Below are 21,696 nucleotides of genomic sequence, written 5' to 3'. Positions count from 1 at the left end.
ACGAGGCCAGTATTGTCAAAAGACAATATATCATTATTAAATTACAATGTAATATTTTATTCAAGAATGTTTTGGAAAAATTATTCCAAGACCCTAATTTTGAGTCTGCTCATATAAAGGACATCTGGATAAGACAAAGAACTATGAGTTCTGAGCTGTAATTCTGCAGATTTTGTTCAAACGTGTCATGGTGCTATAGAGCAAGTTTTCCATGAGAAAGACCTTTTTCTTTAATGATTTGGCTTTTAGGATACTAACACAAATTCCAGTAAGTATTTTGGAAAACTGGTTGCTTAAGGAGGAGGTGGGGAAATTAAAAAAAAAAGGCAAATAAAGCACTGACAAAAAAATTAGTCATATCAAAATATTTTGCAGAGTGTGACTTCTCAGTTGGATCTTTCCTGTCACTAGAAACCATGTAAACTTCCATATTGTAGAAGCATAAATAAACCCAAGTATGAGAGTAATCCACTAGGCTGGCTTTCCTCATTTCCCTCATCACTTACACGAGGTTGCATAGATTATTTTTATTCCCTCTCTCTGTTGAATTATATTATAGGATATAAAGACTAGATGGTGAGTTTTTTATGGTTTTATTTTACATTAACTGAAGTTGTAAAGAACTTCAGAGTGACTCAAGCAATATGAAATGTCAGTGAAAATCTGTGTATGAGCAGAGAAAGGCTCAGAGCCTAATTTATTTATATACTGCACAGCACAAAATGCATGGTTTCCTGTGGAAACCCAAAGTTACAGTCAGGGTCATGTGTAAACTGCTTATTGCATCAGGAGACAACAGGGAAATGCAAGAGAGGAGTCTGGGTTTACGTGTGTTTTGTAAAGGGGTTTAGGTAACTTGCAGTCAACCAAAGGTAAACAGAAAGGTAGTTCTTATACAATGTACAGATAAGTAATGAGTTTCCCTAATCTGGTCCTCTTCTGAATGGATTCCCTCTCATTTTTTTAACCACTTATTCCCCTTCCCTCATTTTAAGGAATTTCATACCCTTTTTTTTTTTCTTTCTACCGCTTCTTACGCATTCCTTCATTTTGTGGTATGTGTTTTCTTTTAAAGAAAATGTCTTCTTCCCCTTACTTCACATTATCTGTTTTTTTTTTTCCTGTAGCAGCGTCCTTTTCCACCTCCTTTCCTCTAACAGGAGCTATAATTTCTACACTCTTCGTTTTCCCGTTGTGTGGAGAAGGTGGCTCCTTCGGGCCACTTGCCAGTGTTCAGTAATTTTGTTCTGCATCATAAATGGTTGTGATAGTCTCGTTCTGTCTCATGCTATTACAGTCTCTTACCTTTATTTCCTTTCTGTGCAAGGGACCTTGAGCACAGTGCTCAGGAACGTATTTTCTCTGCTGAGGCCCCACAGATGCTGACTGTGAAGCTCCAGACACAGTGGATTAGGAGGCTGGCCAAATCCACCAGTATTTCAAACTGGTTTCTTAATATCGAAACAAGGAACCAACGTTAATTAACCCTTATCACTCACTAATGTGTGTCTTCCCTTAATAGTGTTCATATGTATGTACAGAATTAATTAAATTATGAAAATATGGCTTTAGCCTGGTCTGGTTTTCCCCTGAGCCTTTCTGCCATTCAGGGTGATGACATTTCCTTGCATATTTCTGATGAAAACTTTGTCTTTCTGTAGGAATTACTATATTGTACTTGAGCCAAATAACCTGAAATATTTTTGCTGACCATGAATTGTGTGGGTTTGACAATGAAGGGGGTGTTATTTTTTATGTCAAGCAGCTTTTGGATGTAGATGGGACTTTCATATCAGCTGAAACCTGAATCTGGTCCTTGAGATTCAGAGAATCTAAAATTGACATACACTAATCGTCTGTATATATTTGGGTATTACATACACTGCTGGGGAAATGAGCTTTACAGGTTAAAAACATGCATCAAAAAAGAGGTGAGATTATGGTAATATAGGATGTGATATACCCTGAGTATTTTTCTTCCTTGTGGGAGAACATTCTCTTGAATAAAATGCACATAAGTATTTTTCATTTCTTATCTGTTATCCCAAAAAGTCCACATAAATGCAGGTTGGATTCATTCCAGATTCAGCAACCGTCACATCATTTGAATTTCTCCTAGGATTAACTTGACCTTTAGTATCTCTATAGCAAGCTTTTCGCTTAGCACTCAGAAGAGTTTCCTTCACTGTTTACCCTCGAAGTAATGTCGTTGTCTAATATGCTTAAGCATGTCTGCTCTCTCACTTCTGTTTGCACAGCCTTCTCTAAAGCTAGTACTTTGAAAGGCCTATCCCTCCACACTGTTTCAATATTTAAATAAGAAATACCTGGTGTTGCCTTTTGGAGCAATGTATCTGCTGCCTGCCCTTCTGTTCTCACCACCAGTTTCAGCTTTGTGAACAGGGAACTAATTGGTAGCCCAGTAAGAACAGTGAGCTATTGCTGTACTCATACAGCTTTTATTTTGCTTTCAAGAGGTTGAAAAGTTACACAGATTGGTTCTGTTGATGGTTTCTTTTTTCCCCCGTTACTCTTGAAATCCAGTCTGTCCTATCCATCATGTTAACAGAGCAAAGGTAACAAAATAAATATTTTCCTGTCTTCTCTTTCAGATAAGATTGAAGATGAATTAGAAATGACTACAGTGTGCCACAGGCCCGAAGGACTGGAACAGCTTGAAGCACAAACCAATTTCACCAAAAGAGAACTTCAAGTGCTTTACAGAGGATTTAAAAATGTAAGAATACTGCAGTGAACTGAGTCTAGTATGTACGTGCCCCCCAGCCTCAACAGCTCAGCTGCATTTCGTATCATTCCCCTGCTAAACATTAGTAGTTTTGTGCTAGATGTCCTCTACCACAGCAAAATGAGCACAATCTGCCTCTCCATCTAATATTTATGATTCTGTAATCTGCCTAAAACTCGGTTTGGATGAATATGTGGCACATAATATTCTCATTAAATTTGTTTCCCAAATGTCAATAAGCACACTGCAATTTCCTCAACTGTGCCACTACTTCAAGATAACCTGAAAATATTTTAATGGTTACTTATTTAATTCTTGCTGTCAGTTCCCCATGTTCAAATATGAGATGTACTGGTTGTGTATGATTAGCTGCCCAGGATGACTGTTTTTTTTATCCTTTCTCTAGCTGGCGAGATCTTGCTCTTGTAGTAGGATATTAGTAGAGCACATTAGGACTATAAGGTCTTACATAAGTAGGAAATAAGGCTGGATTGGCAGGAGCCAAAATAAATCAGAAGTTACCAAGACTGAAGAGACAAGAGAGGCTACAGATTTAGGTGAAAGCAGGAAACATGCCAGTTGGCATGACTGCATGCACCGAACAGCACCGTGCTCATCCTTGTGAACCACTGTTCCAGCCACGTTCTCCGTGGTAGCAGGGAGTCTATGGCTCCATGAGCCACAGCTTCTAGGTCAGCTGCTGCTGCTTCTTGGGGACTCATCATAATAAATAGAAACAGCAAATTTTGAGGCTACATGGAGCAGATGTTTTAGGGACCTTGAAGAATGAATACTCATTACATGGTTGCCTGAGGGTCTGGATTCAGTCACCCAGGTGGTTTGCGCCAGCTGATATTTTTATGATGATTAATAGATTGGTATCAAGCTAGCTCAATAAACACAGTGTGGTTTTTAAGTTGTCTTGCAGGACAGCTCCAACATTTCAGCTCCGGCCACAGTGAAAAGCTGATATTTCTGGGAAAGAAAAAGTCAGGGCTATTGGGTGAAAACTTGCCAAAAGAAAGCTGAGCTACCTTAAATATAGGCAGTGTTCAGGGAAACCTGCTGGACATTGAGAAGGGCCTTTCTTTTTTACTGTCTTTGGTTTTTTCTTTGATTCTTGAGATCTGATTGAATCACATCTCCAGTGGGTATTTGACTCCTCCAAGGAGTCTGGTGGTTTCATCCTTTATTTCACCACTCACCTAAGTGGGCTAAGGCACAGTTCAGCTTTCTCTATTTTTCTGTTTGGTGCATGTGTTGTATTTGTATAACCTTTGCTGTACAGAGGAGGTGATTTCATGTGTAAAGTTTTCCAAGCACTGAAGACTAATATTCTGAAACCTCTTTGTGCTTTGGGCAGTCAGCAAGAAATTGTATGGCTTTTGAGACGGAACTTGACAGGTGAACATACAATATAATGTGACACGACTGCCTACAGTGGGAGACTAAACTCGGAGAGTTCTTAACTGCTGTGTTGTGCTAAGATCTTTGAAATGCCTTCTGTATTGCTGTGTTTGGTGGGCATCCCATGGGGGAGAGCACCTCTGTGCTGAGAGGAGTTGTTGGCTGTGCCAGCAGCTACAATGCAGAGCAGAGAGGCAGCCTTTGCAGCACTCAGCAAACGGAGCATTTACCTCTTGCCTCTCACAGTTTTGCTATCGCTTTTCAGTACAGGGGCATTACCTCCCAGGGCAAGTTTGATAGACACGTACATTTAACTTGTGACCTAAACCCTTTCCTAAGATCTCACTGAAGTTCTCGGTATTAATTGGCAGTGCTGGCAAGATCTTGTTTTGTATCAGGTTGTTAAGACAAAGCAATCTGTTTTTCTCCAGCTGCTATGCACACAATATGCATGAAGGTTTAATATCTAAGGTTTAAACTGAAATGAAAGGGCAGCTTTAGCATTTGTAGCTTGTAAATCATGGTTTCAATGGGATGAGTAATTATGCACAGCAGGCAAACTGACTCAGCTGTTACCATGTTCGCTATTGTACCGAACCGTCTGCTTTTTGGGATGATGTTACAGTGCCATCTGGAGATTCAAAATCCCCGTGGGAATAGTCATTCTCCTTTTTCACTGAGAGCAAACAGTAAGTACAAGCCAGATTGCACAGGTCCTGTTTAATCATAAGGCAGCACCTGGATAATCACAGAGCAATTTACAGGCACTTGCAATGGACACGGAGAGAACGAGGCCCCGCTCAGCCTGGCTGCACTCACAGGCACTGGGGGTTCCAGGTTCTCCACTGTGGATGGTGTTTGGCCTAAGGCAGTTCAACACAGCCTGGGGCAGCCTCTGGACTGGTGTCCTGGCTGACCAGGGTCCTAATATTCAGTACTACTTATTCCTGTTCTTTCTTCATCTCCAAAATCTGTTGTCCCACTCCCCCCAAACTCCCGAGTCTCTTCCCAGTGTGTCACTGGTCAGGTCTGGTGTTTCTGCACCAGACTGATGGAGGCTTCCACTAAATTCAGACCCTTTGTAGCTCCAGAAAAGCAGAGCACGCTAACCAGGGAAGTGTCCCTTGCTGCCTGGCCAAATGTCCCCTCCCTCTTTGCCTTCAGCTTTCTTTTCCAGTTGTGAAGGGGTGCCGTCTGCCAACATCTCTTGATGCTAGAACCAAAAGTTCACTTCTGTCTATCAGTTCTCCCTGTCCCGGGTTTCATTCTTCATTATGGGGAATATTCTGGTTTGCACCTTGGAGTTAGCTGCTGTCAGACTGGAGCCAGAATAACGTAAAGCAATTGCTTTGTGATTCTTTTGGCTGTGGTTCTGCAAAAGCAAGGTAACAGAGACAGCACAGACCAGAAGAACCTTTGGTGGATCTTGCTTTGGTTTAACTTAACACAATAAAATGTGAACCCTCCTGTCTATAAATACATCAGGAGAGAGAACTGTTTGAGCTAAAAGGCAATACTGGCACAGGAACAAAATGGCCATGAATAGGCACAGGCTGGAATTAGAAGAAAGTTTCCACTCCCCAAAGGAGTAAAGTTCAGGGAACAGTTATGGAATGGGAGGGAGGAGAACAAGAAACTATTTCTAAGATGAAAATTGATAAATTGATGGCTAATGAAATGACCAGCAGTGACAGAAGCTTGAGCTCAGTAATTCAATAGTTCCCATTTAGACCATGTTTCTAGTGATGTATATTCTTTAGAGTTGAGTACATAGATTTAAAAGGATTGGGATTTTTATAGGATTTTTTTCTCCATTCAAGGGGGGGTCTGTGTTCTTAGGGAAATGGTTGTTAGCTGCAAGGGATAATTTTCTAATACTAAATCAGAAAACAGGCGCAACCCAAATAACTGAGGGGCTGTTGGAGACATATCTTACTTTAATGTGAATACTCTAGCAGATCTGTAATGGAGTGTAGTATGAGATGCAATAATCTGTAACAACTCATGTGTTTTGGACATTAAAGCAAGCAGTACAAGCAAGGTAGAAATGTTTTGATACTTTTAATAATCCCCAAAATATCTCCAAATTGGGAGAATATAGTGAGGGCAACAAAATCCATGGGATGCATGAGTGCTTAGAGATGCAAATCTGGATTGTGCATCCTGAAGGAGAATACGTTAGTTTGTCTGTAGTCAGCTAACTTAATACCTCTAGTTTAGCAAAATGTGACCTCCCCACAGTACTCCTTTTCATGTTATGGCCAAGTTAGCTGAGAACAGTCTGATAGGCAGCTTTTGTTTAGCTCCACTTCAGTTCCCCTCCTGATCCCTGCTTGTCCGCATTACATATCTTTGAAAGCAATCTATGAAGTTAATTTCTAATACCAGCAGAAGAAAGCCCAGCAAGTGCAACTTCTGCTTGCCTTCTTTTTGGTTGGAGGTTTTTTGTTGTTTTTTTGTTTTGGTTTTTGGTTTTTTAATGTGGATTCAGCTTTTTTATGGTTTAGTATTTTAAAAGAAGTCTGAGAGGGCACATTCAAATGCATGACTCGTGGGGTCAGTGTCAACACTCCATAGTTAACTTTCTGAAAATAAGGGGTTGTTTCTGTGCATGACAATACAAAAAATGTTTACTGTTCTTGTTAGACATTTTAAAAGAATTTGTAAGTCAAAGAAATGAGGTGATTGCCTGAAATCTAGCCCCCTACCACTGAAGGAAGGCCTTACACATGTTATGGTGAAGGGCAGTGCTTTTTCATACTGCCAAGAAATTTTTCTTGAATGAGTAAACCTTTTGTTATCTTCAGTGGAATTTAAACTGATGCTAAGCTTACCTGCTCCTTTCCACAAGAGAGATTTCTTTTGAGTCAGCTGAATTAAGTAGTACTATAGCACTAATGAGGCCTCTTGAGCATTATTTGGCTCTTGTAAAAACAAAACTGTGATCAATTAAGTGCAAATGAATTGATAGTAGCATATGTGGCTGAAACCAATCCAGTTATGGAAAGCCAAACAGGCTGATCAATGTCGGCACTGCCTCTCCCCAGCACTCCTGGAGGTTTGATGCAAACTTTCATTTGGCTTCCAGATGGAGCATCAGAAGCAATAAGGATCATGTGGAAATTCAGGAAATTTAATCAGGCACAATGGCCAAAACGGCTACAGGAGACCATGCCTTTCTGAGGAGACTGTGTGCTGCAGCAGCCTGCCCTTTGCAGACTTACTCTTCATTCTCAGGGTTGCTAGAGGTGGGCTGGAGCTCTTAATAAACACAGGCTATTAATATAGCATAGAAGAGACACAAGGGACTCTGCGACTGTGGAAAGTATAGAGAAAATAATGATCAGTCCCTACATTCATAATCTATCTTTAAGCATGTGTAGTGATGGTTCTTAGTGAATATAATGGTTGTATTTATCAAGATGAGAGAAAGAAATACGTCTGCACTTAGTGTGCTTGTCCAGTAGCTCTATGCTGGAAAGGATGGTGTGCTCTGCTAGGTTTAGTTTTAAAAAGAATGACAATTTGAAGTTCTGCAAAGGCCCAGTGTGGATCTTGGAACAGTAGCGCTGCAGTGACCAAGGAGAAAATCTCTACCCAAAATTGGCTGTTGATAAGGTTCTTGGTCTGACCTGTAATTAAAAGATACCATAAATAAAGATCAGATTATTTATTTAATGTGATCAGTTTATTTATTTAATGTACATCAAAATACAGGCTTTAAGAAACATGAACTTTGGGAGAATACTTCTATGGTAGCTGTTACCTTCTAACAATTATTCGTCTTTTAGTGATTTCTAGCTTATTGGAAGTGGCATGGACAGATGAAAAAGTAACCACTTTTCTCATGACAAAGAAACCAGGCAATGGCTGTTTTATGAGGAGCTTTGGAACATTTTGAGGATACTTCTCTAACTAGGAATTTTGCTGTACAGAATTAGAAAGTTTTGTTAGTTCTGTCTATAAATGAAAAAAACAAGATCTGGTTCTGCAGCTGCTGGCTTTGGGTACCCTAGTTAGTCTGTTTATCCCCTCGCTGTGGAACAGTCCTTGAATCCTGACACTGGAGAAGGGGCAGCTGCAGAGAGGTCAAGACCACAGTGCCAGATTTAGGTTTTATTAAACATGACCAGTGGAACAGCAGTTGTCAGGACATGAAGACACAGACTACAAGATAACTGCAGGGCTTTTCAAGGAATAAATTATCCTTTAGTTAGCTCAAATCTCTCCCAAATCGCTGATGGTTTTTCTACCCAGATGGTGGGTAGAAGACAGCAGGATTTCTTCTGCATTGGAGCAATGAACTTAGATCTAATCACTCTAATTTCAATAGCAAACAGGTATGTGATTAAGGAACTACCTCATTGTCACCTGAGGTACCCCTCCTTGCTCTCCTTCCATGACTTGCACAGGATAAAGTGATTTCTCTTGTTAGTTCTGTCCTGTTCCATGGTTTAGTGAATGCACATAAGCAGTGGGTGATGCTGGCAGATTAGAGGCTTGGAAAAAATGCCTTTTTTCCTTTATAGGCTTGTCATAGTGGAAGAATTTCCTGTCAAAGTCCTTTTTGTTCTTAAAAGGTACATAAAGAACTCATCAATAAATAAGGCATAGACTTGAATCTTCCTCCAGCTTTTTGTGTCACCAGTTCAAAGGGATTTTCTTAGACTTCCCAAGTTTACTCATCTCAAATTCAACAACCTGTAATGCTACCAGAATAAGCATTTGTCTGTCTTGGATCTGCAGAGCAGAGTGTAACATGCAATGTGTGTATGTGTCTATGGAAGCTCCAGGCTGCCAGCAGTGAGTAATTATAGCAGTACTGGTGCCTGCCCTGTTTTGCAAACTTGACCAGGGCCACCATACGCACTCCCGAGACTGCTCTTTAATGAAATCCAGACCAAGCACAGAGTTATAGAGAGGTTAGGAGATGCAGAGAAGCAACAGTCAAAGGATGCTTGGTTCCTTCTGTGCTTTTCAGGGTGGGATGCTTCATCCTGGAAAAGAGATAACGAAGGAAAGATCCACAGAATCACAAGTAGCAGGTAGAAAAAGCCTTGGGATCAACTGCTTGCTCGTTCTATTACAGGAATTCAGGGCTATCAGGCAAGGTGGTAGGAGTCAGGTTCCAAAAATTGAAAGCTGGTGATTCCTTGTGCAAAGGGCTATAGACCTGTGAAACTCCTTGCAGAAGGACATGTATTAAGATGAGACAGCAGTCAGTGTGACCAGAAAGTGGACTGCATGAAGAGAGTATACTGCCAGTAACTGATCAACTTTCTTGATCCCAAATCTGGCATTCAGCTTAATTGTAAGCATCAAACCAAGATATATGCACCAGTTTTGTAAGACACTGTGTTAGCCAACTCGAGATAATCCATCTTCAGCATCTTTTACCAGGAGTGACAGTGTTCTTGCTCCCTTTTCCCTCTGTGTGACACACTGCCTCAGCTGGCGCTGAGGAATTTACATTGCTGTGAATGGAGTCAAACGCTTGCAGCGGAGGACAGACCTGTGGTGTCTCTGCCAGATGGTAATTCCTGAAAGTGGGAGAAAGCTGGCTTCTCTGTGGCTATGATTCTGTGCTCTGTGAATAAGGATCAGTGTCATGGTTATTTTATTGGTTTGCTCTGGTTTCATTTTCAAAATTGGTTAATAGGCAAATCTGTGAGGAAGAGTGTCATCAACTGGGGAATATTTTATATAACTGAAACCTGCATGTAGTCAGGTAGCAGTGCCTGAGGCTTGCTGTGATACTCAAACACATGTTATAACAGCACTGAGCTGGTGGGGAGACTGGTAAAGCACCATAGCCAAGCTAAATTTGCTCTTGAACTTTACTTGAATTGCCCAAGTAGTTTAAGATGGGGGAAAAAAAGAGTTGAAAGTAAGGAAACAGGACTCACAAGACAGACAATTCTTGTGCTGCTTTTCACCCATCTCTTCCATTGCCTGTGGCCCTGCATCCTGCTGGGTAAGATCTGAGGGCATCAGTCCAGGTATCACTTACCAGGGTATAAAGCCCCTGGGGGCCCAGCTCCTCATACCTGTCAGGTCTCCCTCTTCATGGGTGCTGTCTAGACTCTGCAAATGTGCCCAGGGAGCACCTTCTATCCCAGAATACCATAGCAGCTTGGATTTTGCTCAGCTGTAGCGAAGCCCTCCAGGCAGAGATCCCCTTTTCCCTCCCTGAATGCCACCCCATGGAGCTAGTTAGTTACTAGGGCAGGAAGTTCAGGGCACAAAATCTGCCTCTGTCCTCCTAATTGTTTGCCCTTATCTGAAGCAACCAAAAGCGAAATTCCTTACATTCCAGTACCAGAGCTTAAAAATAAAATAACCCCACAGGCTGCCAGCTATAGAAAATTTGCATGGGCACAGTCTGGTTTCGTAGAAGTGTATGGAAGACTAAGAAGATAAACAGGTTAAAAATGATCTAATAGTTTTCAGCCTAAAACTAATGCTTGTTTGTAACGGCTTACTGGTATAGTATGTGCCATTAGCTTCCATGGAGCTGGTGACAGGTATCTGGCTACAGTCTTCTGCTGAGAGTTAACGTATTTGTATCTGTGGAGGCATCAGACAGGGAAGTGTTAGCTGGCACTGACATTATTTGTAATTATTAGATGAAAGCTTCATATGACAGAAGGCATGAGCTGCCTTTCTAGGCCATCCTATAAAACAGTGATCAAACACTGCTGAAAACACTATTAGAAATGTCAATAATGGTGAACCAAGTCTATGAGATGCTTAAGATGAAACTGCAGTCTGAATTATTTTAATTTCTTCAGCTGCATAGCCTATGCATCCAGAGCACTGTGAGAACAGGAATGTGATTTGTTTAATTGTTCTCTTCGGGCTTGTAGAGTTTTGCAAATGAACCTTTACAGAGCTGTGTTTTTACTTTTTTTTTTCTTTCTTTCTTTTTTGGTTTTCTAACAGGAATGTCCTAGTGGGGTTGTTAATGAAGAAACATTCAAACAGATCTATGCACAGTTTTTTCCTCATGGAGGTAAGCAGTGTACTTTGTATCTGGCAGGTTTACTGAAGCATGCCTTAACATCCATTACTGCTAGCTGGCTGCAAAACTACTTCAGATAATCTGGGTAAGAAATGTGAATTGAGCTTAAGCTTTGCAGGATCTTAAACAGAAACACAAACATCAAGGTAATAAAATTAAGTTAGGACCTTTGAATAGTTATGTCACAAGAATATTGACAAACCCACATTAAATGTTGTCCCTAGCTGTCAGCTTTTTATTCCCCAAGTCCAAAATAGAAATGGGATTTAGGGGGGGGCGTTATCCTGACTTTCTGGATGGCAGAAAGCTAAATCATTTCCCTTCAGTGTGTCTTGCTCCCCTGCTTGGACTGCTGTGCATGTAGTATCTAGCTCAGAAGAGTCCCAGACCTCATTTTTTGCCTGCAAATTAATCAAAACCTCCCTAAAATTCTTAAAGCAGTTCTTAGTTGATGTCTGAACTCCTAGCTACCTGAAAAGGTAATTTTTGGTGTTTGTGTGACTTAGGCAGGGTCATGTCACTTATTGGAATATTAAAATATTGTATTAAACTTCTCAAATAAGGTATGTTCTTGCCTTTTAAACACATCAAGAATTATGCTCTTCGAAGTCAGTATGATCCTAATGGGATACTGTTCTCAAATTGAAAGAAATGAGCCATGGTTTTAAGTGGCTTTTTAGTAAAAGATTCAGTGTGCAAGGCTTTCCTAGATATGTTCCACTCTGCAGAGCAACACTGATTGTGAAATGGTGACTGACGTTTCTGTAAGAGTGTATGTGTGCGTTTACTTTAAGTCATTAACAAGTGGGTTTTCAACTAAACGTCAAGATAAAACACGGTATGGTTATGTTTTACAATGCATGTGATCTCAAAACTGTGCACCTATAAAAAGTTTACATTAACTTTCAATATGGACTTGATTTCCTATTGTGGTTGCTTTTGGTTTTGTTATAAAAAGCAACTAATCAATTTTTTTTAACAAAGATGCAAAAATTTCAGCTTTTATAATCTTAACATGTTTTTGGATGTGTTTTGTATTTTCAACCTAAGTTCCAGTAAGTCCAAGAAACTATTTACCCCAACTAGCTTGTTTAAGTGACACACCTCAGATGACTCCTTCCTTCCCATGTATGAAAAACAACCAGGCACAGAAACTTCTTTTCATGGATAAATAACTTTTTTCCCCTCTACTAAGGCTGACAAATACTTGCCTTTTTTGTGTGTCTCATTCCCTTGAAATGTGATTCTCCCTTGGTTAATGATGATGGTAGTAAAACCGTGCTTAATAATAAATCAGTTTAACAGCAGATGTTATTTCGTATTTTACACTGTTTTCTTTCACTTGGTTTCCAAACTGTTTGTAGAACATTAGCATCATAAATGTGAGAGTTCAGATTCCTCAGAGATTTTTTCACTTTTATGGCTCTCTGTACAGATAAACTTGTACATCCCAGAGGTAGTAAAGTAGCTCTGAATTATAAAAACTTTGTGCACTGTCATCCCAGGCTTGTGATATTTTTTTTACATAGGACTCCTAACCTTGACATGATTTCATTTTTTTTTTAATCTGTCATCAAATGATACTAGTGATGTAGTATTTCTTAATGTACATCATACCTCTAATTTAGTATGTTTAGTTTGTTGTTTGTTTAGCTTAATAGAAGCTTTGAGTAGGACTCTCCCGTAAGTAATTCTGTGGTTTTCTTCTGGAGCTGTTTTATTTCAGAATCCTTTTCTTAAAAATGTAGTAGACAATTATTTTTTCCTACAGCCCAGCGTATGCTGTCCTTATGGATGACAGTAACTTAAGTATTTGATTTTTCTGTGGAGTTAGACTTTTCTGGATTTGAATTATGAGAAAATATTTCATCATTTCCTAGAGACCAGAGTAAAGAGATGCTGGATCATTCCACCTGACTGCCTGCATAGCCCAGGGCACCAGGCTTCCCCTCAATACCCATGTGCTGAGTATGAAGACTCAGGCTTGACCAATGCTTTGTGTTAGAGGCAAAGAATAGAAGAGACCAAAAAAATGTGTGGTTGCTGGAATATCAACGAATAATTGAGGGAAAATAATGTCAGTTGCTTCCATCTTGAAAAGTTGGGCTTTAGTAATACAAAGAGCAATGTGAGTTGCCTGCAGAGCAGAGAACAGGCCAGTGAAGGTCTTAAGGTCAAACACCTATTTGATTTTCTTCTGCATACCGTTACTGCTCTTCCCAGTGAACAGCCATCCTTCATGTGGCCGTAGAAACTGCGGTCAATAGAAAAGATTTTCTAAAACCAGCAGTTTGATTCAAAAAATATGCCTCTGAAGACATTGCTCTTTAACAGTCATGGGCCAAACTCAAGTTACTGGGACTAGACCCTTCTGAAGTTGGGAGGGTCCCTGAGGATCTCTGCCATATCCCACACAAAGCAAAAAGGTAGAGGAGGGAAGCACACATGCTGCAATCCCTCTCTGGTGCTTTTGCTGCATTTCCCACCAGAGCTAATACTCCGTTTGCCCCAGAGGCACTCTTGGGTGGGTTTTTTTGGTTTGCTCGTTCTTTCAAGTACAGCCCCATAATGCAAATCATTTCTACTGTAATAAAAGCTTTTACATTTCAAGGCTGTTATAAGGGAGGGCGTGGGGATTATGCAAGTCAATGTTAACATTTACTAGTTCGTAGAATATCTGGCAATGCTACAAGGCTGGGTTTTGTACAAAAGGAAAATAAGCTCATGAATGTTGTTTAGAGCCATTAGTGTAAAATGAACTGTTGTACCAATCAGTGCACTTTGTGTTTTTCAGATGCTAGCATGTATGCACATTATCTCTTTAACGCATTTGACACTGCACAAAATGGCTCAGTGAAGTTTGAGGTAATTGTTTTGCATCCTTATTTGCCCCTTTCTCAGTTTTGTGGGTTTTAAGCTTTTCCATCCATCCTTCATTGTAAGGACTTGCTGGATTATGGGCCAGAGGCTTCAGTCTAGAATTAGTTGATAATTTAAAGTGTATTTCACTTTAGTTCATGCAGATGGAGTTACATATTTTCTTTCACTACAGAAACATATAGATCATGTTAGTATCACAGGGAGAAAGATTACGTAGCAGAGACGAGTGGTCAAGGACAGTCCCATATAAAAAGAGATAAGTGGCACAGATAATTTGGATGCCAAAGGAAAGCCATCTTGTGTCTTCTGCAGTCATGTATTGCATGATTAAGTTGTTATACATGTATGTTCCTGGAATATGGGGGGGTTAAGCTTATTTGATATATTGAACAAGCATCTTGGATACTTGGTGTCCAATGGAGACTAACTAAATCCACCCTTTAACTAAAAGGCCTGTGGCTATCGCTACACATAGCCATACTTCAAGCTCACAACATAACTAGGAGTGCAGCAAAGGGATTTGTTAAGTCATAGACTTCTGGAGGATGAACTTCATAGTTTTGAAGACAGTTTACTGTGATCATAAAACCAGAAATCATAGGCAGTCTTGCCTTTGCTGTCAAATGGACAAGTACTCTGGTAATTTCAAATGGACCGAACAATTTTTTCATTTACCAAATGTAAAATAGGATTGTTATCATATGTATACGTGCATGTCTGTAGCAGTGGCTGCAGTGGGAGTTTTGCATATGGCAGCTACTCAGTAGTTAGAGGCTTCCAGAAACCTAAGCAGACTGAGAGAAAAGAAAATGCTTAGATAAGTATTTAAAAAAAAAAAAAAAAAAAGTGCTGAGCTTTTCTTTCTGGCAAACCTGTTTCTTTAGCAGCTGTCAAACATAAGCATTCTGTCCCATTTTTTGTGTTGTTCAGCAAATTCAAATTCCTCTGAGCCTTGGCAAAAAGGAGCAAAGATTTCTAAGAAGTGATGCGCAGCCCCATGCAGAGCTAATGGAGATAGCATAGGAAGGACTAAGTACATTAGATGAGGTGTCAGGAACTGTATAGCTCTGTTATCTTGAAGCCCTGCCTGCACTAATAAATCCCTGGGGCAATGCTGTTTACAGTGCTTGAGCCACCATGCAGTGTAAACAATAAATCAAAGCTACAGAAAGCAAGAACTCTACTGTAAACAAAAAATACAATTGAAATGCTGTGTCCCAGGCTGAGTAATTAGTGGTGGGATTGCATCTGGTCAAATCTGACAGATTTTGCCAGAGAAAAAAACCTGCAGCTCCCTGTGTTTTGAGGAGTTTGGGATCTCTCCATCTCTTGTAAGGTGGGCACAGAAAAAATGCTGGATTTTCCTCCTTCACCAGCACCCTAGGTGGGGATGTAAGAAAGCATCAGCTCCTATTTCCACAGTTAGAGTCCAGCTGTGTTTAACCAGGCAGTGGCAATCCGAGTGACTCTTCCTTGTAGCAGAACATTTCTAGGAGGGGAATGGCCACTGGAGTATCTTGGCAGTGCTTAAAAACCAGACATGTTTTGCTATGCTTATGTTTGTGCAGTGTTTAAAATATGACAGATTTGGATGGGTGTCCCAGCTTCTGGCCTTGAGCATGCTGCGCTTCTCCTGGCAAGTCCGAGGAGCCAGAGCAGCCACTCTCCTATTGCCTTCAGGATCTACGTCTGTCTTGGACTGGATCTGCTCTTAGTCCCATGCTGGTTTCACAACCCTTACCTCAGGACTAGTAGAGTTTATGGCTGCAGCACCGGTTAGGCCTTCCTGCCCCTCTGGCCTTGCCGAGCTGCCTAACCCGTATCATAAGCTTGGCTTTTACACTGGCTGCAGTTGAGTACTTGAGGACTTTTTTGATTTTCCTGGTTACCTCATACACGTTTATTAGTGTGACAGTACTCAATTCATCTTAGCAGATGCTACATCCATTGAGTCGTCAGAGAGGACATATTTTTGGAAAAGGAAGTCAGAAGAGATTGATAACCATATGCTCTATCCTAACAAGATAAGTCTTTTGACTAGCATTATATAAAGAAAATGACTTAGAAAAGGCTGTTATGAAAATTCATGCTTCTCTCTGCCTCAAACCAGGATTTTGTGATGGCATTGTCCATTCTGTTGCGGGGAACTGTTCACGAAAAGCTGAGATGGACGTTTAATCTGTATGACATAAATAAGGATGGCTATATAAACAAGGAGGTAAGGCTGTATCTGACAAATGTGGTTGACTTCTGAAGAGAGCTGACTGGTTTCTGTTGCAGAGCACAATTAATTTTACATGCAGCTAACTAAATGCAAATCAGACTGGACTTGAGCATTAAGTAAAGTGCACAGCAATCTTATATTGCATGATGTTGTAGACATATTTTCCTATGTTATAGTGCCTTTAACGGATTGCTTCAGCTAGGAGCAAGATCATAGTTACAGCCACGAACAACACAACCTTTGTGAAGGGAATGGTGGCAATAGCTACTCAGTGAAGTTCAAGGGGGTTCTGGCTGCACTGGGAGGTATGGTATGGGCTCGCCTCCAGCACCGCTCCCAAATTCTACATTATCATTTGGTTTTTTTCTTCTTACCTGGTACTGCTTGTTCCCTTTGTGGGAAGCCTTGGTTTTGAGTATGGTAACCTTGAATATTTTGCAAATACATCCTCATCTATCTTCTCAAAACTATTTTGCATACTGGAGGGTTTGTGGTTGCTGCCACTGGTCATGGAGTTGTGCGGCAGTTTGTGCAAGGTGTGGAGAAGGGCTGGGTTCACAGTGACTGCCATGAAGGTCCCTGGCCCAGGAGGAGGCTGTGGGACAAGGTTGGTGCCACAGTGCTCAGGGCTGAGCACGCCACTTGCAGCCCAGCACTGTCCCCAGCAGCTGCCGTGTCACAGCACACATCCCACAGTGCTGCCTGGCCAGGGCAGGGGAGTGGGCACTGCAGGAGCCTCCAACACGGCTGTGGCGAAGTCATGGCACAGCCAGAAAGAAGCACATGCTTTTTATAGATGAACTTGTGTGTGATGATATGCCTTCATGCACATGTATCAGCATTCTCTCTGCTGCTTTGTAATAGGAGAAGGAGGGTAAAGAAAAGGGCAGTAAAAGAAAGAAATGTGCTACCATTTCTATTAATTGTCCTTTTGTGTTTGTGCTGGCATGCCACTGCTGCAGGAAATGATGGATATCGTAAAGGCAATTTATGATATGATGGGAAAGTACACGTATCCAGTGCTCAAGGAAGATGCACCAAGGCAGCATGTAGAAGTATTCTTCCAGGTACTTGATTTTTGATGTGTATTTTCTTAATACTTGAGCTATGCACCAATATACTTTACTGTAAAGTTAGCCCCAGGTTCAATCCTATGCCCCACTATATATTCCAAAGTAAACTCTAGCAGCCGTTCAGCCTAACACTACAGTGTCTGCTGATTTCCTGGCTCCAAAGGTGTCTCATTTGTCTCTTAGCCCAACTTTTTTCATTGAGAGCTGCCACATCCAGCAGGTCTGAAACCTCTACCCATGTTGCAGCCCCTCTGCATTTCTTCTCTGAACTGCCCATAAAGAAAGACAGGAATATGGGTGTTGGCTGGTGAAGCAGTGAATAAATAAATGTTGCCATTAGAGCAGAGGTTGCTGTGTATGTCAAAGAAGGAATAGTTTGAGGTGACCTCAACAAAAGTCCTTCAAACACTGGAGTAAAGAAGTCCTTAGCAATTGGCAAACTTAACCAATGACACTTAGTCTGTAATCTAAGCTTGTGAAGTGCTCTCGGTTTATTCAGGTTGTATCAACTAAAATATAAGTGCAGTGTTATCTATGGAAACAATTTTTTTGTGTTTTATTTTGCAGAAAATGGATAAAAACAAAGATGGTGTTGTAACTTTAGATGAGTTTATTGAATCGTGTCAAGAGGTAAGGACAAAATTATAACTGCAATGAAAGGTCTAGCTCATGCCAACAGTGTTTGCTTTGCCTTTGAACAAACTTCAGCAAGATGCTGCTCAGGATCCCAGGTTTCCTTCGCTCTGTGAAAATAACAGCTTCAAGACTGAGTTTCTGGTGGTGCTCTGTGAAGCCTGTGACAGAAACAGCAAAGTAGGTTCAGGCTGATCATGGGAGAGGGCCTCTTTGTTGGCAGTGCTTTTGGTTTCCTGAGTGAAGTACCTGATTCTATAGACAAGCAGATAACTCTAGAGAACACCCATAATGCTCTTAAACATCCTCATTTTTGGGTTGGAGTTTTTTTGAGGGGTGGGGGTTGAGGCTGATATTATCTCTGTGCGCTGCCCCTGGATATCATGAGCAGGTACCATGTTGCTGGAGCTGCCTAGAGCCAAAGGTCTCTCAAAGTTTTGTAATTACAGCACTGACTTATAAAACCAGTTGATGTTTTCATGGTCAAACATTAAAAGCAAGTGCTGTCCATCATAGCAATGATTTTTATTTATTTATTTCTGGTTTGGAAATAGGCTGCCTCTTTGCAAATTCCTTATGGTAGATTGGTTGTAACAAATATTTGCTGGTATTTTTAGCACTGGCACCAAACCAAGCATCTGCATTAACATGTAATTGCCAAGTGTCTGTTGGCTTAGACTGTAATTAACTATGTGAATGTTTGCTCAGAGATCTCTCTAATATTTAATCAGTATGATAAGGACCTCTACATTTTAGAAAGTTTACATTGGTACTAATAATTGCATACCAGCCCTCCTCTGTACTTCACTTACCCTGAAAAGGTCTTCCCTGCACTCCTCCATACCCAAGCGATGGGAAGATGCTCGCTGTGGAGGGCTGGGCTGGCTTCCCACTGTTTCTGTGTTAAGTCTGAATCTGGCAACACCCAGATTACTTCTCAGTCAAGGACATGAGGTGGCAAGATCCCTGTTAGCAGATGCACAATACAAGGCTAATTTTTTGCAGTTAATTCATTCTTGGTCCCTCCTGATTGCTCAGCTTATTTTTGGCCTTGTCTTTAATTTGATCATTTGTGTTGTGTATTTTTCTTCACATTCATAATTTGCCTAGATACATGTGTATGATTAGTTGTCTCATTATTGAAGCAGCTTTGCTTTACTTCTGTTACAGTTTATTTAATCCTCTGCCCTGGTTTGGGTTTGGTTCCCTCTGTTGACATCTTGCACTAGGAGCTGTGCAGACTGATGCACTGACATGTATGGTTCCCTGTCAGATGGGAGCAAACCCTGCAAAGCTACGGTGTCTTGGGTTTTTTCTTTATGAAAATCAAACCAAGTGCACTATGGTCCTTACCACTGCCATTTCTGAGGATATGGCTCATGGGCTGTGAACTCCTAGCACTGATTTGGAGAGGGTGATTGGTTTCTCATGCAAGGTGATACCTTGTACTAGTACCCACCAAACTGTGTTAGAAGTGAGATAGATGGATGCAGCCTCAAAATAAGATATCTGTCGCATCTCATTCCTCTAAGTTGCTCAGTGTCGAAAATTTTCATGTTACAGCCAAACAGTTATTCTAACTCTGGGAATGACTGAATTCCTGGGGGGCGGGGGGAAATCATCATTATGCTTTTGAATATTACTCTGGTTATTACCTCAAAGTACAATTTTGAGAATTCATAAGAAACTGTTCCAGGATTTCCCTTGTGTGTCTCCAACTTTCTCATTTGGATCTGGAACCCTGAAGGGGCTGAGATTGCATGTGTTTTGGGTTTGAGCTGGTTGTATTTGTGGGATCAAGCGGTCCTTCAAGGCAGCTTGCTTATCAGTTCAAAATCTGCAGTTTGGTTTGGATTTTTGAAGCGTATTGGCTAAGTACATATTTGTATATTCAGGATCAATGAAATGCAGTTGGGCACTGAAGTCTGAGGGTCCAGTACAGTCACCAGCTCAATGCTGGTGTTTGGTTTTCTGCAGTAAAGCACAGCCCACGCTGAATGTCACGCTTGTGAGGAGATCCTGTGCTTGTGTGCCTCAAACCACCTCAGGCGCCAAAGAAAGAGACTGCTTTGCTGAATCAGGCCCCAATCACTGAATCAATTCCTGCTCATCGTGGGTGAAAAGCATTATGAAAGCAGGGCTGTTGCCTGCAGTAGCAGGTGCAGAGCCCCTCTTGTGCTACACAAAGTTAGAGTTGTGCTTGTCAATGCTGGTTTTATGAAAATATCTTCTCATTGCTTTCAGGACGACAATATCATGCGATCCTTACAGCTCTTTGAGAACGTGATGTAACCATGTCTGGCAAGTGCTGGAGGAGTCAGAGACTTTCTGTGTAACAAAGATCTCCTTTCTGGGTGAAAGCTTTTTACAATTCAGCCATGTTCAGTGTGCGAGGATTTTGTATGACATCTTCAACCAAATGGCAACCGAATGCAGCCGATCCCACCTCCTCTCCCCACGAGTCGTCGGTGGACCTTTGTTTCGTTTTGGAAGCATGTGAATACTTTAAAAAATCCTGACGAGAGAACTGCTGCTCAAAGTTCAATGAGTAATATACAGCGTTGTTTGCTAGGCATAAGTCCTGCTTTTAATCTAGCAAGCTTGATTACATATGATAGCACGTGTTGATAGCTTACTCGGCCATCTATTGCAAGTAAAAAGCTCAGTCTATACTACCATACGGCAAAACATTTTATGAATGCATTGCCGTTAATCTGCTTTGACAAAAGGCAAATCTACCAGGGCTGTCTGTAAAAAAAAAAAAAAAAAAAAAAAAAAAACAAACAAAAAAAACAGGAGATGTACCTAGGACATTAAGCAGACAGCCCGTGTAGCCAAAATCCCCACGGCAGGGTGGTTGTAACTAGGTGATCTCATAAGTCTGTTCCAGCCTCAACCATTCTGTGATTCTATGACTCTGCAGAGATCCTGCTTCTCCTCTCGCATGCACTGGTGCTGCCGCCACGCTGAGTTTGGTGGAGTTTTTCCTGAACACGTTAACCAGAGGATCTTCATGCCAGGGTGAGACAGAAAGGAGCAAAACATGTTGCACATATAAATATTAAACTACAGAACAAATCCTGTTCAGTGATGGTAAGGCCTTGCAAGACTGGGCAGGTTTGTAAGGGCTGGTACAGTACGAGGAATACCTGCTCTGGTCTCAGGCACCTTCTGCAGCCCCAGCACATGGTGGGACACAAAGTGATTCTTCAGTGTGTATCTCTGCAGCACCATGGTCATGTGCTATGGTCCTTTTGGTGTAGTTTGGACATGCTTCCTTCATTCATCATTGGAACATCTGTATTTTTCCATTGGGTGTTACAGTAAACTGTTGCCCACTTTGTGGATTTATTTAAGCTTTCCAGTTTTACTCAGTGCAGAAAAGGGCCCAGATGATGCAGCTCTGTTTCCACATACAGACCTTGGCACCCACAAAGTGCCTTTTAAGTTTAGTTAGTAGGGAACTACTTAGTTGTTATTAGTCTCAGAATCAGCTGCTAGGCCCATATGTCCCTTTGGGTAGTTTAACATTTTCTATAGCACAGTCTTTTTTTTTCCTACAAGGCAGTTGCATGATTTGTACAAGTCCCATTTCCTTACTAATGCCAAATAGAGCATTGGTGTACAGGGTTGTTTGGTTGTTGGTTTTTTGTTGTTGTTTTCTGTTTTACTAATTAAAAAAAAAAAATCATTTAGTAAATGTACTCCAGGG

The 21,696-nt window shown here is 41.0% G+C and overlaps 1 protein-coding gene across 3 annotated transcripts in view; it reads left to right on the top strand.

Moving 5' to 3' along the window:
* The window catches only part of KCNIP1 (potassium voltage-gated channel interacting protein 1), a 436,769-nt gene extending 416,260 nt beyond the window's left edge, over window positions 1–20,509 (top strand). For all 3 annotated transcript variants that reach the window (XM_027810328.2, XM_027810329.2, XM_014282776.3), the window contains exons 2-8: window positions 2,613–2,737; window positions 11,096–11,165; window positions 13,969–14,039; window positions 16,165–16,272; window positions 17,241–17,345; window positions 17,919–17,981; window positions 20,229–20,509. In XM_027810328.2, coding sequence (XP_027666129.1) covers window positions 2,613–2,737; window positions 11,096–11,165; window positions 13,969–14,039; window positions 16,165–16,272; window positions 17,241–17,345; window positions 17,919–17,981; window positions 20,229–20,276 — 590 coding nt within the window. In that variant the 3' untranslated portion in view covers window positions 20,277–20,509. The remainder of the gene's footprint in view (window positions 1–2,612; window positions 2,738–11,095; window positions 11,166–13,968; window positions 14,040–16,164; window positions 16,273–17,240; window positions 17,346–17,918; window positions 17,982–20,228) is intronic.
* The last annotated feature ends 1,187 nt before the right edge of the window (window positions 20,510–21,696 follow it).

The sequence above is a fragment of the Falco cherrug genome, chromosome 8, assembly GCF_023634085.1.
Source record: "Falco cherrug isolate bFalChe1 chromosome 8, bFalChe1.pri, whole genome shotgun sequence".
Classification (NCBI taxonomy): domain Eukaryota; kingdom Metazoa; phylum Chordata; class Aves; order Falconiformes; family Falconidae; genus Falco; species Falco cherrug.
This window is presented reverse-complemented; position numbering and strand designations above follow the sequence as displayed.